The sequence below is a fragment of the Phyllostomus discolor genome, chromosome 6 (genome assembly GCF_004126475.2).
Source record: "Phyllostomus discolor isolate MPI-MPIP mPhyDis1 chromosome 6, mPhyDis1.pri.v3, whole genome shotgun sequence".
NCBI classification, from domain to species: domain Eukaryota; kingdom Metazoa; phylum Chordata; class Mammalia; order Chiroptera; family Phyllostomidae; genus Phyllostomus; species Phyllostomus discolor.
The window spans coordinates 134,340,663-134,363,174 of record NC_040908.2 but is presented as its reverse complement, the minus strand read 5'-3'; the positions used below and the strand labels follow the sequence as shown (position 1 = coordinate 134,363,174).

Genomic DNA, 22,512 nt, shown 5'->3' with positions numbered 1-22,512 from the left:
TTGTCCTGGCTGGTGTGGCTCAGTGGATTGAGTGCTACCCTGCAAACCAAGGGGTCTCTGGTTTGATTCCCGGTCAGGGCATGTACCTGAGTTGCCAGCCAGGTCCCTGATGGGGGCTGTGTGAGGGGCAACCACACACTGATGTTTCTCTCCCTCCATTTCTCCCTTCTTTCCCCTGTCTCTAAAACTAAATAAATAAAATCTTAAGAAATACAGTAAAAACTTTGGGTGGTTTTATTTCTAAGCATTTTGCTAAGAGAATCACCTTGATAAAGTGATATTGTAAAAGTTCTGAAATTCTGTTTAATAATAATGATTTTCTGATTGTATATGAAAGCACAGACTGGAGACCAAGTAAGCAGGCTGAATGTAATTAATATTTACTTGTAGCTACATAGATGGATGTTCAGTAATTGTTTTTGGAGCTTTGAAAATATTGTGCATTGTACACATTTTATTATTTTCATACTAAATGCTTTGAATCTTGTTTATATTTTCTAATATTAAAAAAGGCATAGTTGTTTCATATTCTTAATTCACATGTTATAAAACTGCCTTAAGACTAGTCTAACAGTATCAGCCACTCAATCAATGTGTCACCTAAAAGTTAAATTACAGCAGTTGACACAGCTTAAAGGTCTTTAGAAAAGGATCCCATTGATACTGCACAGTGTCAGACCCAGCGCTGAATGCAAGGTGTAAACTGAGAGTTCAGGACCAAATTTGCCTGGGATGCTCATCACAGATTACTTACTCTTTTGATTATATTTTCTTACACAGACTTCTTGTGTTCTAATGTAAAGCTTAAGTGAAATTTGGATATATGTACTTACAAATCATCTTCCAGACTGGCTCATTTCCCAGTTCATTCATTTTTTTTTTCATTGCTAGACAAATCAACCAAATTATTCTCAAGAAGTTTATAATCTAGTTGGGAGAACTGGGGGTGAGGAATACACACATACATATACTATACATAATGAAAACTTATTCCATAAAAACCTCATTTATGGATTGGTGAGAGAGAAAATATGCAGCAATTACTGGGAAAAGTTTTGCAAGTTAAAATAAAAAAGGGGAAGTGAAACAGATAAGCTAAGAGTTCTTTTTCAGTGGTTTAGAGTAGATGGTAAGTACCTCTGAAGTTAGAGAACTTTTCTTCTTTTTTGAATTAGTCAAATGTAAGGTTTTTTTTTTTTTTGGTTATCAACAGTCCTTTTTAATTCATGCTGTTTCCTACTCTGCAGAAGAATGTCTTCCAAGCAAGCCACCTCTCCATTTGCCTGTTCAGCTGATGGAGAGGAAGCGATGACCCAAGATTTGACCTCAAGGGAAAAGGAAGAGAGCAGTGATCAACATGTGGCCTCCCATCTGCCTCTGCACCCCATAATGCACAACAAACCTCACTCTGAGGAGCTACCAACACTTGTCAATACCATTCAACAAGATGCTGACTGGGACAGCGTTCTGTCTTCTCAGCAAAGAATGGTGAGCGTTTAAAATCTAACCACTGTCACTAAGTGTGTTGGTTAGTATGGTCTCATTACAAAGAAGTTTTAGAGAAAGTTCAAATACATACAATTAGAGTTCATTGTGCTCAAATCATAAAACAACCACCACACATATTAATATTATTCTAACTGGGAAAAATTGAAAAGTGGTTTGTGATTTAGTTTTTGTCCATTATTAGGTCATCTTGCCAAAATACATTTAATTTAATTTTGGGGGAGATTTGATTATCATATTCTCTGAATCTCTGAATCTAAGGTGATGAAGTTGATAATACCACAAAATATGTATGATCAAATAAAGTGTGGCTGTGTATCAGCATTGAAAAATTGTATTAAGCAAACATGTCTATGTGAATGAGATCATATGGAGAATATATCTCAGGAGGAAATGCAGGTAGTTTTCATTTTTGGTGGCCATTCTTGATTTATAATAAAGATTTTCTCATTTATGTTCCTATATATTAATTTCAAAAGTTCATGCAAAACTTTTGAGTGTCATTCCATCAGACTGGAAGAGTTTTCTCTAAAGGTAGAAGCAACAACATCAGATACATGCAGGGTGTTAGTCAGCTTCCTCATGTTCAATTCTGTCTTTAACCATCAAAACAGAAACCATAGTAAGAAACGTTCACTGTCTAACTTAAAGCAAAAATATTCATTTTTCTTTACCATCTAGAACTGACCAAAACCTTAACATATTTTATTTGATTAGAAATTTTAAACTCTGTTTTACATTTCTTAACTTTTGCTTAAGTTAATTAATGAAAAATATTTTAAGTGGGCAATTGGGAAAAATTTATTCCTTAATTAAAAATAAGGTAATATTAAAAAATGCCTTTACTACTAATAACATATATTTAAATTCTTGCACTATGCTTAATGTCTTAGATCCAATTCAAAGGCTTGATTTCATAATTTACAGATGCAGACTTTTTGTTTCAGATGATTTTGCAGACATAACTTAGTGCTTTAGAACAGTAGGTGAGATTTAGGAGATTGGAAGAAAAAATGAGACTTTTCTAGACTAACTTTAGATTCAAAGGGTATCAACATTACACAATTAGATCCACTGGAAGATTTATTTGTCTTGAATAGGGCAAAGAGAGAAGGTATACAATAAAGCAAGACTGAAAGTCTATGTTTCTGATTGAACTTCAGTGGTTCATTTTATACCTCCAAGACAACATGGGGAAATAGATATCCAGTCATTGCCGCTGACGTTTTGGCAAGATATTAGAGCTGTACTTTATTTTTATTTCAACAAATTTTTATGTAGCACCTTCTCTGGGTGCAGCATTCTTCTAGGTGCTGGTGAATAAAACATGCATGATTATGCCTTCATGGAGTTTGTATCTAGGAGAAGGAACATAAATAAATAAATAAACAAACTTGCATATATACACAGATATATAATTAAAATTGTGATTTGCATTAGGAAGAAAGAGAACAGAGTGCTATGTGAGAATATAATGGCATAAACCTAATTTAGAATGGATAGGTGGGAATGCCCTCACTGATCTAAGGATGATAGGAATAAGCCAAGCAAAGAGTAGAAGAAGGAGTAAGAGTAACAAAGGGAATAGCCTGTATGAAATATTTGAGGTAAGAAAATATAGCTGAGTTTTAGGAAATTTAAGATAATTTTGGTTGCTGGAGTATAATGAGAGAGGATGCAGTGTATCATCAGATGTGGTTGAGAGATTGGGAGGGGCTATACCCAACAAGATGTTATAGAAGTAAGACTTGATTCTAAGTACAATGGAAAGGCATTGAGGGGTTTAAAATATTCTAAACAGATTGTTCTGGCTGTAGTATGGGTGGATGGGAGGGAGACAGAGCAAAATGAGGAAGACAGACCTATTTGGAGGTTATTTTAGAAATTCAGGTAACAGATGATAGTAGCTTGGATTAGAGTGGAGGCTGATGGGATAGAGAGAAGGGGTGGGCTCAAGATATATTGTTGCTTTTATGCCAAATATAGTCATGGAAAGATAATAATAAACTGGAAAATGTAGGTTAAGGCAGAAATAATACAGTTCATATTTTACTTTTTTAGAGAGTACTTTGCTTAATTTTCTCAATATCATTTTGTGTGTCTCTTGGCAGGTGCCAAATTGTTTCCATGAATTATTCTCAAAGTTTTATCTAAAATTTTGTCAGAAAATAGATATATTAATAATGTGCTTACCAAATTCATATTAAGTGGAATTTATGGTAGTATACAGTGGTTTAAATTCACAAATATGTCATATATTAATCTAAAAGAAATCATCCCTGTTAAAAATATTTTCAAATTTTCACCCTTTTTTGAGGTCAGGCATTGCTTTCCATTGGACCCATTGTATATTCTGAATGTCTGGAAGCCAAAATATTTTGTTTTACCTCCCACTCTATAGTATTTCCCAGCTGTGTACTTATACGGTCCAGTAAAAGGATTTAACAAATGGGAAATAGCAGCTGCATTTGGAAATTCCCTTTGTGCCCCCTTTTCATTCAGTAGATTCAGTACTGTGTGCTGTGTAACAACTGTAACATCAGACCTGTAATGACTTACATTGCAAGTATCATATCACCAAACAATTTTTCTTCTTGGGAAAGAAAAACAATAGAAGGATATTAGGTTTCTGGGTAGCCCTGCAAACTTACACATAGTGTGTGTATGTGTGTGTCAGAGAGGGGGGAGTGTCATGAAAGTACAATTTAATAAACATGTTACCTCATTTTACTTTCAAGTAAATATAAAGTACAAAAAGATTTTTATGAAGTTAAGTGAAATGTATAGTTCTCCTCAATGGATCATATCTGTTACTCACTGTAATTGAACCCCATGAAATAGTTGTGGGGAAATAAAATTTAAAAGAAAGTCTAAAAAACAACAACAAAAATTCTATTAGCACCCATTCAGTTTCCATTGTTACTTATTTTCTGTAATGGCCTTCCCTCACGAACAGTTAGAAACAGGCACTAAAAGTGTCTTATCTACTGGGTTCAGAGAGGGTTTTACTTTGAAACATCAAGACCACAAAGGAGCTTCTCTGTAAGAGAGGGTAAAGACTAAGCAGAGAAGTTCTGCTGATCCCTACTTCCTGATTAGAAAAGAGATCTTTAAATGTTAAAATTCTGGTTTTTTATTTTGAAGTGGCATTCCAATAAAATATGAGGGACTACACAGTTTCAAAGAAGGAAAAGAATTTATTATGACATAAGTAAAGAAGGAAAATAGAACTTTTAGAGATTGGCATTCAAAGACCAATTTGAGATTTAAAAAAAGTTTTAGATTCCAACTTTAATTACAATTACTTTTGGATGCAAAAATGTTTGATTTTAACTTTAATGCAGTGTGTCAATTGGTAAGATCCAGTCAAAGGCTGAAAAGTTAGTGTAAATAAGAATTCACTGTCCTTGTTTGCTTGTACAATCATTACTATTTTCATTGCAATGCTGGTGTAGCAGCACCTGTTTTTGGTGGAGGAATATAGATGCTGTCCCTTCAAATATGTTTTTGTTCCCATTAGGACTGGTTCGTTAAGCAGGAATAAATTCACATAATTTTTTTGTGGAAAAATTTTTTAATGTTACCATGCATAGAGGAACATTTTGTGGTAGTGTTGAGTGGCCTGAATGTGGCACCATGTTGTAATAATTGCCAGTTAAAGGTTACTTGAGTATATAGGACCTACTGAGTTCCAGGCACAGGGACTTTCTTGTGAATAAGACAGATGTGATCTCTTCTATCATGGAATTTAGATTCTAGTAGTGTGACAGACAGTAAAGAAGTTTCACAGAGTGAAACAGTTTTAGAAAATAATAAGTGAGTGAAGAAAATTAAATGAGCAAATGTGATTGAGATGACTACTTTAAACAGTCCAGAGAAGGTCTTTTTGATGAGGTGATAGTTGAGTTGAGATTTGAATAATGAGAAGGAGCAAACTGTGTAAAAATTTGGAGTAAGTGCAGAAGCCTTTTGGGTGGTGTGTTTGAGCAACAGGAAACAACAGAATGGCTTGAGGGGAATGGGTGAGGGAGAGAACAGTATGAGATAAAATCAAGGAGGCAGCAGGCGGAGGGCAGATACTGTGGGGTATCATAGGCTATAGTGAGGAGTTTGGACTTCACTTCAAGTGCAAGAGGAAGCCACCGGCTGATTTTAAGTGAGACTAACTGATTCATGTTTTTAAAAGATCACATTGGCTCCTGTGTGGAGAATGGGTTGTAGGAGAGAACAGCGGTAACAAGAACACTTACTAGGAAAGCTATTGCACTCCTGCAGGTGAGAGTTTGATAAGTGGAAGGGTGAACAATTAGGGAGGTTATCCTTTGAGGAGTTTCCATTGATTCTGAAGAAGCCAAGATTCACACAGAAGGTGAGGAGACTATTTTAAGTAATGTGCATGTGGGCAGAAGTTTAGTCAAGAATGAACAGGAAATGAAGTTGCTGCGACCAGGGAGGTGGGGGAGGGTAGGCGTCTCCTGGACAAAGAGTGTTCCCAGGTGAGGACAGAAGCTTTTTGCCTAAGAGGAAACTGTTTGTAGGTGATTTCCGGGGTGGGCCATGGGAATGTGGGTAAGGCATCAACATTGTCTCTTACAAGATTTAAAAAGTGACAAGACTGTAAGTGGGACCTTCTCTCCACATGTGCGTGTGTACACTTACATTCACATTTATATTGATATATATTTTAAGCCAAAATGGGATTATATGCATCTGGTTTTTAACTACTAGTCCAATTAAGTAGAAATAACCATGCTGGACTCTCAGCCCCAGAATATCAGAACTCCTTATTTTGGAAACCAATTAAATTCCCCCAAGTGAGTTTTATTTTCTAGAAAAGTTTTAAAAATATTTTTCTGCTATAAATAAAAGATGCCAATAATGCCCTTTGTTGTAATTAAAAGGAAATAATAATAGGTGTGGGGACATTTAATAAATAACTGTCGGGAACAATACTTTCTGGCTTGCAAACAACTTCTCCTTCTCTGCCTTTTTTGCTTTCAGTCCAGTGAAGTTGCTAATCGACTCTGGAGAGTTTTCTGTAGTTTACTTGGAATCATAAAAACTCTGGTGTGGACTTTGTACCATTTCTGGGAATGGAGCTGTTTTCATTGCATGATAACGTAGTCCAGAAATTTTAAGTGAGGATTTAATCCTTCTCAGTCATGTTTTATGTTGTGACAGACTTTTAGAAATTTCTAATTTTGTTGCCTTTTAAAAGATTTTAAAAACTTGAATTTTTGCCAACCTTTGGTAAGACTTAGTCATTTAAGATATAAGGCAGCACCCAAATTTTCCTCACTTTTATTAAGCCTGTACTTTAGAAAGTATAGTGAAACCCACTTGTTCACTTACTTAGTCCTAAGTAGTTTATAGACTTAACACCTAAGGCAAAATTTATGTGCATCTTTTTGGTACTGGAAAAAAACAAACCAACCATAAACCAGCAAGGTTTAGACTTCTTGAGAAACCATTACTGCTCCTTCATTTTAGGAGTTTGGAAATTCATTCAAGTTAAGTAAAGTTCAAACTTAAACTTCCAGTAACAATGGAAATGTCCATCCTTGCTCCCTGAGTCATGAAACAGCATTCTCTAGGAAGCCCTGTGGGAAATTTCCCATTTTCTACAAATTTGAAACCGTGTTAACACACAGTACTGTCTTATTTAAACATATCTCAAAATTGTCTCAAAATTTAATGACAGATTTACTCACAATTTGAACCAAAAAATAAAACCATATTTTTATTGAATGTTGTGGGTTGTGAAATAGACAACTAATGTTGGCTAGTGTTAACACATTGGTCACCTTTTTATTTCACCCTCTGGTTATATGCATTGTTTCATTCCCACTATAAAAGAAAAGTGATTTTTTTTAAAGGTTCCAAAATCTGGGGCCTGGCTGGGTGGTTCATTTGGTTGGAGCTTTGTCCCATATACCAAAAGGTTGCAGGTTTGATCCCTGGTGATGCTGGTTCAATACCTAGTCAGGGTGTATACTGATTGATGTTTCTCTATCATGTTGATGTTTTTTTCTCTCTCTCTGTTTCTGTCTGTCTGTCTTTCTCTCCTTCTCTCCCTACCTTCCTCTCTCTCTAAAATGAATAAACATGTCCTCAAGTGAGGATTTAAAAAAAAGTTCCCAAATCTGGGTTGTATAAATTAAACAAAATGATTACTCATATGCTACTTGAAAATATCTTGATGTTTATGAAAACTTGAATTACTTTATCATTCTTCTTCATAATATAATATACCTTTATAAATATACCTTTTTTGGAAAAGTTTTCTTATTAAGCATATTACCAAAACTTTTATCAAAAGCAGAAACAGTAACATTCTCTGGTATAGTTGGCTTTATCCCCCTTGGGCAAGAAGGAATCAGGTATGCATGCTGATGAACACACCACAGTCATTAGCATGTGATTATGTAGGCTGCATATTGAGCACCTGCCAAAATATAAAAATCTAGTACTTTGCTACATCTGTACAAAGGCTTTTTGCATTTCTTTTGTATTTTGACAGTTCAAAGAAAATCATACCTTTAGTATAATTTCTTATTTTTTCCCAGTATAATAAAATTGTGTATATAGAATGTTTTCAAGGAGATAGGATATGCCATGTTTATTTTTTAAAAAAATTTTTAAAGATTTTATTTATTTATTTTTAGAGACAGAAGGGAGGGAGATAGAGAGAGAGAGAAACATCAATGTGCGGTTGCTGGGGGTCATGGCCTGCAACCCTGACTGGGATTCGAACCTGCGACACTGCCATGTTTATTTTCATTTAATTTTTCAGGCTGTATAAGATTCAGTAACTGGGGTTTGCAGAGCACTGACTATAATATGACTTTCTTAACAAACTCCATCACTGACACTCACTTAGAATTTATAAGATTCCTTCATGGTCATTAGGACTACCTTTTTTCTGGATCCAGCCAATATTCCCCTAATTGCTTCATTTTTATGTTGTATCTATCTTTAGGTCTTATAAATATTTTGTATTCATTTCTTTCACCAATATGCTGCTAGTGTATATCCTTAGTGATGCCAAGGCTGCTCCTATGGTTTGACTTTGCTTTCCTACTCTTCACAAGCAAATATTCCTTCATGCCCAAAGTATAGCTGGGGCTCTATAGCATTTCCAGACACTTAGGGAAAGTCACTTTTTGGTAATTATTTAAAGTAAGACTTGATTACTAATAGCAGATCTGGTATGATCTAGTCTAGCAGAACAATTTGACTGAGCAGGCTATTCCATTCAGCTTTTATTTTCTTGATGAATTCAAATGGCAGAAGTTTTTTTTTTTTTTTAAATAGGCTTCTTGTCATAATTGATCAGTAGTAATCAATGAAAGCTGATCTCAGGACACCAATAACTTTCTGATTAAAGTAGAACTCCACAAGTGTGTTTCAGTATATAGGTGGTTCTGATTAATATACATAAGAACTTGTTCAGAATTCCTTCTTGCACAGTGATGATCTGGGTACATTACTATAATGAAATATGATACTGGGATAATAAAGTTTACACATTTCTATAATTCTAAGGAACATTTTATAGAAAGTAAATGTATTTATTATATAGCATGCACTCATTCACATGACTAATTTGAACTTCTCATGATTAGAGCAAAATGTGAACCTTTAAGGGCCTTCTAGATGGGCATGAATAAGATGGTTGTGCCTGGTTAGGCAGCATATTTCTTTGGGAGGGGGGGAGCTGGGATTTTATATACACACTCCTCTAGACCTACCTTCTTACTTTAATTTGGAGAGGGTTGCTTTCCATAAAGATGACTTTAACATAACACATCCTAATCCCCTGTTCATTCAGAGATGAGATTGAAAGGGTTCTCTTTGATTGTTGAGTCAAAACACCTGCATTAAGCAGAAAAGACCCTACTCTGTTCCTCCCCAAACATATCTAATCTTTCTTATCTAACTGAAGGCATCTAATGAATGTGCTTTAATTACCTTGATATGCAAATTATCCTACTGTTTGATTGTCCTCTCAATAAGTTTTCCTTGCTTTCCAAGAGAAATGCAACCTTTCTAAAGAACAACTTCAAGATATTATTCCTTTTTTTTACTATAGCTTTCAATGTGATGTCATATTTATTTTTTATACTACTAACCTTTCAAATATTATTAGCATGACTTCTAGGCATTATTTTTCTTGGTGATGAAATTCAGTTCAATATATCCTTTTAAACTACATTATGAAATCCAGAGTACAATACAAATTATAAACCTTTGCTAATAAAATTTTACAATCAGAAAAATGAGAAATGAATATGCATTTTGTTTATTTTCTGTATATTTCATTAGCACTCTAGAAAATAGGAGGCATTGTTTAATAAATTGATTGAAAGTTATTTTATCAACTTGCTTTCATTATAGTTTAACTCTGATTTATTTTCACTGCCAGTATACTGAAAGTACTTAGAATTCAATATTATCAAGTTCATCAAACTTCTGGGAGGAAATTTGCCCTCATTCAAGCATTGATAGATTATGGTGGTATAATAGAAAAGATTCATTTGCCTGGAAATACAAAGAATTAGAATTTTTTTTGGCATTTACAATTATTTAGGGACTTTTTGGTAAGTGTCAGTGATAAATTTGTAGTTTTTTATGTAAGCATTGGGTTAGCCAGAATTAAGCTAATGTAATACATGAACTGTGGGAGGAACTCCATCCCACAGAATTCCTCCCGTCCACCGTGGATGAGAAATATGTCATCCTGGACACAATCTTGCTGTTCTGGTGGGAAAGGCGGTGGCAATTTCCTCTAGTGGAGAACACCCTGAGCCCTCCTCCCAAATGGCTTTTATTGGGAATGGTATATGTAGGTGTATACATCATGCATGGATAGCTCATCAATCAATGCCAAAAGGCTATAATCATACAAAAACAGGTATTATCTATAGATAACAATTGAAGGAACACAGAGATCTGCCATAGGTCAGGGTCTGTTAGTCATACTGATGCCAGAGGGTCTTTAAGATGTATTTCATGAGATAAGGAGTGTACTTGTTATGCCTTGAACTTAAACATCCGGCTTGTATCAGCAGAACTATACAAAGCAAAGCAGAGCAAGCTTCAAAGGATACAATGTATTTATCAGGCCTGATTCCCACGGGAACCCTTGGTGTTAGAGTCAGATCATGTCTACCACGTGCATTACCTGGTTTTCCAGGGAGACTTACTAGCCCCTTTCAGAGCCTGCTCTCATGGGGCTGCAATCTCTGAAACCACACAGAATGGTCCCCAATATCTCCTCCTTTTGTGTTTGTTATGGCGTCATAACCAAAAGCACTGGTGCCACTGTAATCAACAGGGTTATACTAGGCAGAGCAGGCTTCAAAGGACAAAATGTACATTCTTTCTAGGCCAGATTTGCCCCCAGGAGCTGTTCATTCCAGTATAAGGCCATAGCTGCCTTTGGCATTGCTTTCAGACCGAGTCCAGTGGCGCGAGCAAAGCAGCCAGGAGATTAAAAGAGTTTTTACAGATAGAATGAGGACTCAGGCTATGACAAAGCTGAGGGGTGAGGGTCTTTCTGTCCCTTCTCTATAGTCCCCTAAGTCCTTCCCTGATGGTCTCTTTGTGACTGTGCCTGTCTTAGGCTGCCCCTCCCTTGAAGAGTCTTACCTGTCATTGGTTATCCAGTCATCCACCTGGGCCAAACAGGGTAAAGTGTGGGGGTGGGGAGCAGAGGCTGCACTCTTGCCAGGAGGATAGGTTTTGTCTCCTTAGTGGCTCATGGCCCCAAAGCCTTTCCATGCAGCCCTAGCCGTGGGACTTGTTTGTCTGTTAATGAGGCTACAGTCCCTGAAACCAGGCAGAACGGCTCCCAACAGTAAACAAATTGAGAAATTTTTGCTCTTGAATTCAGAGTTCACATTTACCCTTCAGCTGTATTAACTTATTTTGTACCTTGTGAGCTTTTACTAAAGATACCTCTTTCATTTTTTTATTCTCATAGTGATATTGTTTGTATGTGAAGTTGACTATAGTTTATTTATTTTGTTTTCTGAAATCGGGAGTAAGATTAGAGTTTAGATCTCCTTTTGGGTCCATAAGGAATGACACAGTAGAGCAAGGAATTAATCTGAATCTAAATTTTGGGGCATTTGAAAGTTGACAGAAAAATAAAAATTCACACTTCTCACCCCTGCCAGAGGGAAAGTATAGGCTCTATGATTGCAACTGAGACATCATTCCAGGCTTGTGTGTTGCCTGCAGGTAGAACAATACACAGCTAACAGACTTTGGGACCGATGACAGAATTAGACTTTTGCTTGCTGCTTTGTGGAACATGGTGACATTTTTTGCCTAGTTTCCCTTTTCCTGGAAATGTAAATACAGATGGATAGATTGATGGCTGAATAGTTGTTCTATAAACAACATAACCTCTGAAAAATCACTTTTTGTTTTTCTGTATTTGTTCTATCTATAAAAAGTTAAGCCAGAGAGCTAGAGATGTTATGTAAAAATTCCTGAATCACCAAGAGTTTCTTGGTGAGCCATTATGTGTATTTGATGTATTAGGAAGAAATTTGAAGGCTTTTGTGGAGAAATTCTCAAAATTGGAAACCTTACTGGGCAAGATCCTAGGGCAGATGGGAGATTGCTGAGATCACAGAGTGGCCATGAGTGCTCAGTGTGTGACAAACAGAGCAATCTTTTCTCTGGTACCTCTTCCCTTGGAAAATTAGGCCACAAAAGGACTTTACTGTTAATAGAACAGAATCTGTATTAAGGAAAAAATGGGTTTAAAAGACCCTCATTGGGCTCTGGTACCTTTTAATGTTAATATTTGTGAGGTATGAAGAGCATACTTTGAGTTATTTTTGTGACCCCGTCCTCATCATTTAAAAATAGACAACCTAGACATAGGTAAATAATCACATCGATATTTGTTTCTGGGGAGCTAATTACTGCCGCTTTTCCTAGTGGATCCCAACTACCTTTCCTTTTTCCTGAGACTTTTAGATCTTATTTTCTATTTTTACTGAATCTTCTCTGATACCCTTGAATGATTATAGATCCCCTGCCCCCCACAATGGCTCTAATTTCTATCTTGAATTAAAGATAGCTTTCCCAGAAACTGGATTAAACACCATTTAAACAGATTACTTATATCATACTACACACATTCCTCTTCTCTGCCAACACCTGTGCCATACTTTCATACTACAGGTCCCTTGTACCTTGACTCTGCTGTTTTCAATGCTGTTTTCCTGTTTCTCATGGAGAGTAGGGAGGGTTTGCCCTCCTTTACCTCTTTTTCTTCTTTGCTTCAGATTATTAATTATGATATCTGGGATGAACAAACACCAAAGTATTCATCCTTTTGGATGATCCATATGAAAAATGGGTTCCTGATGAACTGACCAATATCTGAATTCTGTGATGTACATATAATGTAAGCTTCCATGATAGCCTCCAAGTCACTTAAAGTATACTAACTGCTTTGCTTATTATGTACAAAAATAGTTATTTTTTATAAGTTCACCCTGAAATGTCTCTGAGATGGGTTAGAAAACAACAGCAAAGGAGGGGAGCATGAAGATAATAAACTTGACACTAAAGTAAGTAGTTACCTCTTAAGAAAACCCCCATGGAACCATGTGAGATTCTCCAAATGCATAGAAACTTACTCTGGACAAACTTGTCTAATCATAGTTCTTTGACTTTTGCATAATCATACTACTTCTTCCCTAATGCTTTAAGTTGTTGGGAAAAAATCCCAACAAAAACACATTCTTTTGAATCAGTGAAAATATTGTATTTTCCCTGGGGTTATTTAGGAAAGGATATTACCTCATAGAAGGCCTGTGTTTATCTGTGTCACCAATTTGCTCTGTGACCTTAGGGACATCACTTCATATCTACTGACTTCAGTTTCCTTATCTCAAAAGTGAAAAACTTGAACTATAATATCCAAGTCTGGCTAATTCTGAACTTCTTGGTTTCAAGGTTAAAATGATCTTTTCCAACTCAGCCTAGCCTGGTAGGTGTTGTTAGGTTGAATATTGTGTGGTAGTTTAAATAGTAATGAACTGCCTGGTGAACTGTCTGGAGATTGGTAGGCACATGAATCAGCTACTGGCTGAACCTTGATAGAATGTTGCTTCATATGTTGGGGAATTCTTTATCAGGTGGGCTAGCCTTAAAGCTCTTCTTTCTGTTTCATTACCAAAACATTATCAGGTATTCTCATCTATGAGGCTGCCTGTCCCATGGCATTAGATCTTTAAAGTAGGATATCCTAAGGTATGTCTCGGCCACCAGCCTGCAGTGACCGAGGAACGCTGTGGATGGCTCGTTGAAACACGAAGAAAACATACACAGAGACAACCAGGTCCTGTGGGGAAATAGGGATGGAACGGCCACTCTCTCTAGTGGGGAGCGCCATGGCCACCCTCCCTAGGGGAGAGACGCCCCTGAGGGAGAGCGCCCCGTTCCCCTGCCTGAGCAGGCTTTTTATTGGGTTCGTTTGCATAAGAATTCAGGTAAAGCTCATTACTCATTGCTAGGAAGTAAGGATCAAACAATAGGTAACAAGGAAGTCTGAGGGCCTATTTTGAGTCAGGGTCAAAGAACTGTAAAACGTTGAGGAACAAAGTTACTTCTTCCTTGGACCCTTATCATTCAATTGAGAGCATTCTAAACAAAGCAGGTTTCACAGGATTTTACATATTCTTTCTTAGGCCTGATCACCCACCCTTTCCAGCACAGGGCAGCACCACCCTGCCATTGTTTCAGGCTTAGGTGGAGCAAGGGAACTAAGGCAACGGAGAGATAAGGAGATTTTCTCACAGACAATGAGGACTCAGGCTTTGTCAAAGCCGAGGGGTGAGGGTCCATCACTCCCTTTTCCTGTAGCCCCCAAAGTCCTTCCTCACAGGCCTCCCATGTGATTGTGCCTGTCTTAGGTCGTTCCCCCCTTGGGGAATCTTACCTGTCATTGGCTAACTGACTAAGCATTGGGGGCCAGGCAGGGTGAAGTAAAAGGAGCAGAAGTAGCACTCCTGCCAGGGAGATAAGCTTTTGTCTCCTTGTTGGCTTACGGTCCAAGGTCATTCCCTCAGCCTTAGCCTTGGCGGGGGTTACAGCTTCTGATACCAGGCAGGGTGGTTCCCAACAAAGGTAGTGATTTGTGCCTTAATTCTTTGTCATTTAGACAATATTGAGCATATTCAGTTCAGGGCACTATTCTTTAAGAGAGCTAGAGAAACAAATTGACATACTCAGGGGAGAATGATCAGGATAGTTGAATTATGTCTTATGAGGAAGAAATGAAGAAACCGGGAATGTATGACTTAGAAAAAGAAGCAATACAAGGGTACTATAATAGCTATGTGTAAATATCGAAAGTGCTGCTATTGTAAACGTTTCCATGGGATGGAAATGTTCCATGGGTTGGAGGAATAGAATTCACATTTCTATAAATATGAATGTTTGGCAGCCCTCCAGTGATAGAATCAGCTGCTTCGAGAGGTGCCAACTCTTCTATCAGTGGTGGTTAGGAAGAGTCAAAAAAGTTGCTTGTTAGGGAAATTGTAATAACCACCATTACTATGCCACCATCATTTACTGAGCAGTTACTATATAACAGATACTGTTATAAGATTTAATTTTTATTCATTAGTTTAATTTTTATGGCAGCAGTATGAGGTAGGTTCTGTGCTACTATTATTATTGTCACTCCCATGTTATAAATGAGGAAATTAAGGCACAGAGAGATTATGTAACTTGTCTGGGGTTATATAGGAGGTAGATGGAAAAATGGATTTAGCTAGGCAATCTGGCTCAAAGAGTTACTTGTTAACTGTCACTACCTTTTCCTGTGCAGGGACTTTAAGTACTAGAAGGGGTTGAGCAATTAGATTTTTGGAGACCTTTGAATCTTGAGATTTGATTCTGTATGTGAGGCTTATGATATATATATAGATGATGCAAGGATTTTCTTTGTGATTGCCTTGACAAGTTTGGGGATTTTAATATTTTTCTATGTTTACTTTGTTCACTGTATTTACTTCCACTGGTTAGATACCATGGTGATGTGGCCATTTAAAAAACTTTTGTAATTTTTTCTTTGAATCAAAGTAACATTTTAAAAACAATGAATTTTTCTTTTTAGATTTTAGGAATTATGACTTTAGCAAATGTTCATTAGAAATCTGTATTCTAATACAGCATGAATAAATTTATTGTTATTGGATAGCATAGTAATAGAATAAAGTAGCATAATGTTATTCTAACTTTGAGAATGTTATATAAACTTAATATAGTCTACCAAGTATTGTTTTTAATAAAAGGGAAAGAGAATACATTTTATTTCATTATTAGAGCAAATGATACTTTTGTCAGGAATACATTGTTGGTAATTGGAGCTAAACTCAGTATTTTCATTTATGCAAGCTTTCTTAAACTAATGCCTTTCCTTAAAACATGTCATGTTAGATAAAAACATACTTTTCCTCTGAGAAAGAACCTATCAATGTTAGCAATTTGTTATCAGCATATTAAAAAGGTTAGATTTCCTTTGTTAGCAAGAAAGTATTAGAACCTAGGTTAGAAAAAGCTTTTCTGTCAGTCACCCAATAGCACCATAGTAGAATGCCTCTTCTATTTATTAAAGTTGTTTAAAGAAGAGAATCAGAAAAATCAGGCGAAGCAGAAAAATCATATATATACACACACATACATATACAACAAGGTCTGTCTGGAAGAAGTCAAGCCATTGCTAATACAATGAGAATGGTTTGCACCACATCAGTGTAACCTGGCAGCCAAGGAGAGTGGACTGGGATGTGCATAGGTGAACAATGATGACTTCACTGCACTTGTCTGTGGGGGCAGTAGATGCCAGTTGAGTGAGCATGTGTACTGTGAGCCGTAACTTTCAAAATAACTGAGCGAGTAGAGCAATGGATCTACATCAAATTTTGTGTTAAGTTTGAACATTCCTCTGCAGAAACTATTCAGATGATTCAGAAGGCTTTTGGGGATAATACAATGAGTACAGCACAAATAAAATTGTGGCACAAATGCTTCAAAGGTGGTTGAGAATCTGTTGAAAGTGATCCACATTCTGGAAGGCCTACAACAAGCAGAACACCTGAGAATGATGAACATATATGGGCTGCAGTCAACCAAGACTAGCAACTGACAGTGCAAGAACTAGAAGCTGATCTGGGGCTTTTAAAAACTGTTGTGTCTGACATTTTGGTGTGGGATCATGGCATGAAATGTGTCATGGCAAAATTCGTTCCACAGCTTCTGCTCGAGTAGAAGGAACATCGTGCTCAGTTGCTAATGACTTGATTCAAATGGTAACATTTGAACCAGATTTCCTCAAGAAGGTCATAACTGGAGATGAATTGAGGATCTATGGCTATGACCAGACATGAAGGCCCAGTCATCCCAATGGAAGTCGCGTGTTTTTCCATGCCTGAAGAAGAAGCGGCAAAGTCCCATTAAGATCAAGACAATGTTAACCGTGTTTTTTATTGGCAAGGTGTTGTCTATTATGAGTATGCCCCTCTAGGCCAAACAGTGAGTAGTACCTCAATGTTCTTTGTTGGTTGAGAGATGCAATACAACAAAAATGGCCATAGCTATGGGCCACTGGTAATTAGCAGCTTCATCATTTTAGGACAGACCTGTATATGTATTATAACTTAATATACGCATGTTAATCATGGACATGATTGAGTTACCAGTACATGGTGATTTAAAACAAACAAAACACCTTTTATTATTGTTTTTATTATTGTTTTTAATATCTTTACAGACATTGCATTCCTTAATTCCCTTCAGCAAAAGGCTTCCAGGAACAAATCTGTAGTTGAACAGATTGGATTTCTTACTCATTGTAGTAGGAAGAACACACACCATAGAGAATTGTGGAGTGTCTCAGTAAGAGAATGTTCAAAAGAACCATTTTTAGTATTGGGACTTTGAGTGATTTTGGGTAGGGCCTAAGGAAATAGAGGTTTCTTATAGATTAGGGGAATGTCAGAATTCAGGGACAAACCTATAGTTGGGCATCTTAATAAAGCTTATGTTTGGAGAAGGCAGACTAGAGTGAGGTTAAGTTGTAATTAGAGAGGCACTATAACTAAAATGAAAATGCAAGGCAAAAATGACAACATACAGTGCAATAAAAATGAACACATTAAAATCAGCCTTGCTAATGGGTGGAGAAAATGGTAAGAGAATAATATTCTGTCCCTACAGTTAGACTGGGCAACAGAAAGAGAATTTGATTTATGCTGCTTAGAAAGTCCATTTCCCAAGCATTTTTCCTGACTTCAATGACTTCTGCCTGTATGTGGGTTTCAACTCCATTATGCAGGGCAAGAATTTTGTTCCTCATCAGAAATGGTCTCTGGCCTCAGGTCTCTGACTTTTTTAAATCCTGACATCTGACTTTTGCAACCTAAGCACGCTACTCTCCTCTCTTCACATTGTGGCTGCCCAGTTGCATTTCTGGTCTCAGTGCAGTTGGCAACCCAGATGAATCAGAGCAGATGTGTTCTGTATTTGCTCCTGAACTGAATGAAGATAATCTATATGCAGTTAGATTGAGTGGGAATTGATAGCATCCCTAGAAAAAGCTAATTACAAAGGGTAGGCTTACTAGAGCTTTGTGAAGGGTGGGTCTTGGTGGGATTAGTTTGGGAAAACTTCATAAAGAAGGTGACTTTTGAGCATTGATATTGAAGAGAATAATGTAGTTTATTATTTATTATTCCTCTTAGAAGAACAAGGATAAATAAACACCAAAAAATGTGACTTAGGGTGATTTTTATATAAGAATAAATAACTAATTTTATGTGTTTATTGTTACTTGTATAACAAATAGGTAACTGTTTTAATTAAAGCCCTGTGAAATGGAAAAAACATTGGATATGGTATCAGAAAACCTAAATTTAGATTTTAGCTCTGCCAGTTATACCTGCGTGACATGGGGAAAGCCACATCATCTGAGTGTTACTTTTCTTCCTGCTGAAAATGAAGGCACAGAATTTTGTATTTAGTTATTGGCAACTCATTTTCAGAACAACACCTAGGGACTGGAATGCATCAGATGAAAAAGACAAAGGGTCTGGAAATTACGTCAAATGAGAAATGGGTGCAGAAACTGGAGGAGTTTCACCTAGAAAAGGACTGTTCATTTTAATGCTTTTCTTAAGATATTTGGACAACTCTAATTGGGAAAAGGAAGTAGATTACTTTTGTGTATCTTTTTTTTTAAATAGGTGAAGTTTATTGTATATAAACTATATTTTAGCAAAATTAGAGAACTGTTTGCAGTCTGAAAATAGTTTTGTTTGTTTGTGGTCCTAGATTCTCTATATCCTAGTCTGAGTGTTGTGATTACTTTTGTCTTTTCAATTCCAGGTGTCTTGCCTTCCCTATCTAGGTAGCCGCATCAATTCTAGGGCTTAAGCCATTAAAGAGGGCAAACAGGAAACAACGGGTGATAATCATAAGGATCTAGATATTAGCTGATACAAGGATTCACTTTTAAATAATTAGATTTATTAGAAAATGTTATTTGAGAGCCCCCAACTACAGAAATACCAATGAAAAAAAGCTTGGTTAATTTTTCTAGGTTCAGTAGAGGGAAGCTGTGATATACTAATTTTCTAGACATCTTCAAGAAGACCAAACTCTATTCTCTTAAATTTGTTTTTATATTTCCTCCAAGCATCTTTTTTTTCCCCACAGAGTTGCCCCAGTCTTTTTTTAAATTTTATTTTAATTTTTCAAGTACAGTTTTCTGTCTTTTACTCCCATCCCAGTCCACCCACCCATCCCTCCCCACCTCCCTCCCATTTCCACCTGCCCCTAGTTTTTGTCCATGTGCCCTTTATACTTGTTCCTGTAAACCCTTCCCCTTTTCCCCTGAAATTCCCCTGAAATTCCCTCCCCTCTCCTCTCTGGTCACTATCAGCCTATTCTATATTTCAGTATCTTAGGTTATATTTTGCTTGTTTGTTTGTTTTGTTGTTTAGGTTCCTGTCAAAGGTGACCAAACATCTTTTTATTATATAAGCAATATAATAACATTATGTTCTGGTGCCAGGTGGGTACTAGACTTGTTGAGGAGGATCACTTAGTAAGTTATATAGATGTCTCACTGCTATGCCATACACCTGAAACTAATTAAATCAGCTATCTGTTGTTATACAAATAAAAACTGTAATTTAAAAGTGAAATTAAATTTAAAAATTAATACAAAAAATAAAAAGTATGTTCATCAATGATAAATTAGAAAACATAGATAAAAATTACCAATAATATCATCATTTAGGAATCACTATAAATATTTTGGTGTTTATCTTCCTAGGTTTGTGTGTGTGTGTGTGTGTGTGTGTGTGTGTGTGGCCACATTTGCCCTTATGCACATGTATCACACAATTGAGGTTATATATTAAATACTACAGTATGTTTTTTTTTATTTAATATGTCTTATAAATACATTATTTCCACAACATTTTTGGTACTTATATTCAATGAAAAATAGTGTTCGGTTTCTGAGTAAAAGTATTATTTATGATAGAACATTTGCAAAATATAGAAAACTTTGGAAAGAAAATAAAAACTACCTATTATCCCAACACTTGGAAAACCATTAATTTCATTGGATATTCCAATGTCTTCTGTAAACAATTTTTTCCTTAAAGATGTATTGAAATTGATATTTCTCACTAACATACTTTTCACTATAATACATTCTGAATATTCTTACATTGTTAAGTTTTCTGCTAAAATATGATTTTCAATAATTTCAAATTATTCTACCATATGTATAAAGCCATAATGCCTTCAGATAACCCCTACAATTGGACATGCAAGTTGCCTCTAATTATATTTTTTTGTTTGTTTGTTTCATAAATTACTTTACTGTTGTTCAATTACAGTTGTCTGAATTTTTTCCCCACTACTGTCACCTCAACTCCATCCATCCCCACCTCCCTCCCCTGCTTCCACTCTCCCCCTTGGTTTTGTCCATGTGTCCTTTATAGTAGTTCCCTGAATATGCTTCTTCCCACTCTCCCCTCCCACATCCCCTCTGTCTATTGTTAGATTGTTCTTAATTTCAATGGTTATATTTTCTTTGCTTTTTTCTTTTGTTGATTATGTTCCAGTTAAAGGTGAGATCATATGGTATTTGTCCCTCAAATACCATATGCCTGGCTTATTTTACTTAGCATAATGCTCTCCAGTTCCATCCATTCTGTTGTAAAAGGCAGGAGCTTTTTCTTTCTCTCTGCTGCGTAGAATTCCATTGTGTAAATGCACCATAGTTTTTTGATCCACTCACTTACTGATGGGCACTTAGGTTGCTTCCAGCACTTGGCTATTGTAAATTGTGCTGCTATGAACATTGGTGTGCATAGGCTCTTTTGGATTAGTGTGTCAGGACTCTTAGGGTATAATCCCAGCAATGGAATTGCTGGGTCAAAACGCAGTTCCATTTTTAGTTTTCGGAGGAGATTCTGTACTGTTTCCACAGTGGCTGCACCAGTCTGAATTCCCACCAATGGTGCACTAGGGTTGCCTTTTCTCTGCATCCTCTCCAACACTTGTTTGTTGATTTATGATAGCCATTCTGATAGGTATGAGGTGGTATCTCATTGTAGTTTTAATTTGCAGCTCTCTGATGGCTAGCGATACTGAGCATCTTTTCATATGTCTCTGAGACCTCTATATGTCCTCCTTGGAGAAGTGTCTGTTCAAGTGTTTTGCCCATTTTTAATTGGGCTTTTTGTCTTCCTGGAGTGGAGTCATGTGAGTCCTTTATATTTTTCAGAGATCAAACCCTTGTCCAAGGTGTCATTGGCAAATATGTTTTCCCATATAGTTGGTTCTCTTTTCATTTTAATGCTGTTTTTTTTAGCCATGTAGAAGCTTTTTAATTTGATAAAGTCCCATTTGTTTATTCTTTCCTTTATGTCCCTTGCTCTAGGGGACATATCAGTGAAGATGTTGCTGCGTGGAATGTTTGAGATTTTCCTGCTGATGTTTTCTTCTAGGACTTTTATGGTGTCACGAGTTATAGTTAAGTCTTTTATCTACCTTGAATTTATTTCTGTGTTTGGTGTAAGTTGGTGATGGAGTTTCATTTTTTTGTATGTAGCTGTCCAGATCTACCAACATCATTTGTTGAAGAGGCTATTTTTACTCCATTTTATGCTTCTTCCCTCTTTGTCAAACATTAATTGACCATAGAGACTTGGGTTTATTTCTGGGCTCTCTGTTCTGTTCCATTGGTCTATGTGCCCGTTTGCCTCTAATTATATACAACACTGTATTCAACATACATAATATTGTTTTTAATGGCCATATAGTATTCCATTGTATAGCTATATCATCTTTTATTAAACAAATCCCTTATTTTTAATACCTCCGTTCTCATTATTTTGCTTAAATAGCAATTCAGGCATTGTTGGAACAAATATTTACCTTTAGCTTTAATATTTTATTATTTTTGACATATTTGATGAGTAATTGTTTTAAGTTCATTTGTCAGAATTTTGTTTGATGCTCTGGAAGAACATAGAAGAAGCATGAGACATGGCCCCATTCCTTCAAGAGTTAATGTAAATTTGCAAATGTAACTAATACATGTGAAATAATAATTTATTCTAGCATTTTATTAAATGCTAAGTTATGTGATTCTGATTCAGTGCTTCAGTGTGTACTTTGTGAGTAAATAGGAGAATAGTAAGGCTCTCATTCTTGAAGTCCTTGCCTCAGTCAGGCAAGGACTTCAAGAATGAGATGCAGTGTGATCTGAGCTGTGAAGAGTGGATCGAGCACATCGTCAAAGGGGATATAGGACATTTAAGGGAAAGGAACAGGACACTCAAAGGCTCAAAAATCTGAGTATATTTGATATATATTCACAATACTATGAGAAGGATAATTACGTTGACCATCCTTTAAATACCACTGCTGAGCAACCAGTTTTGAATACCT

At 36.3% G+C, this 22,512-nt stretch overlaps 1 protein-coding gene across 19 annotated transcripts in view; it reads left to right on the top strand.

Annotated features, from left to right (window-relative positions):
• Positions 1-22,512, top strand: part of SOX6 (SRY-box transcription factor 6) — a 614,163-nt gene that overhangs the window by 252,320 nt on the left and 339,331 nt on the right. For all 19 annotated transcript variants that reach the window (XM_036029075.1, XM_036029074.1, XM_036029077.1 and 16 more), the window contains one exon: positions 1,248-1,488. In XM_036029075.1, coding sequence (XP_035884968.1) covers positions 1,252-1,488 — 237 coding nt within the window. In that variant the 5' untranslated portion in view covers positions 1,248-1,251. The remainder of the gene's footprint in view (positions 1-1,247; positions 1,489-22,512) is intronic.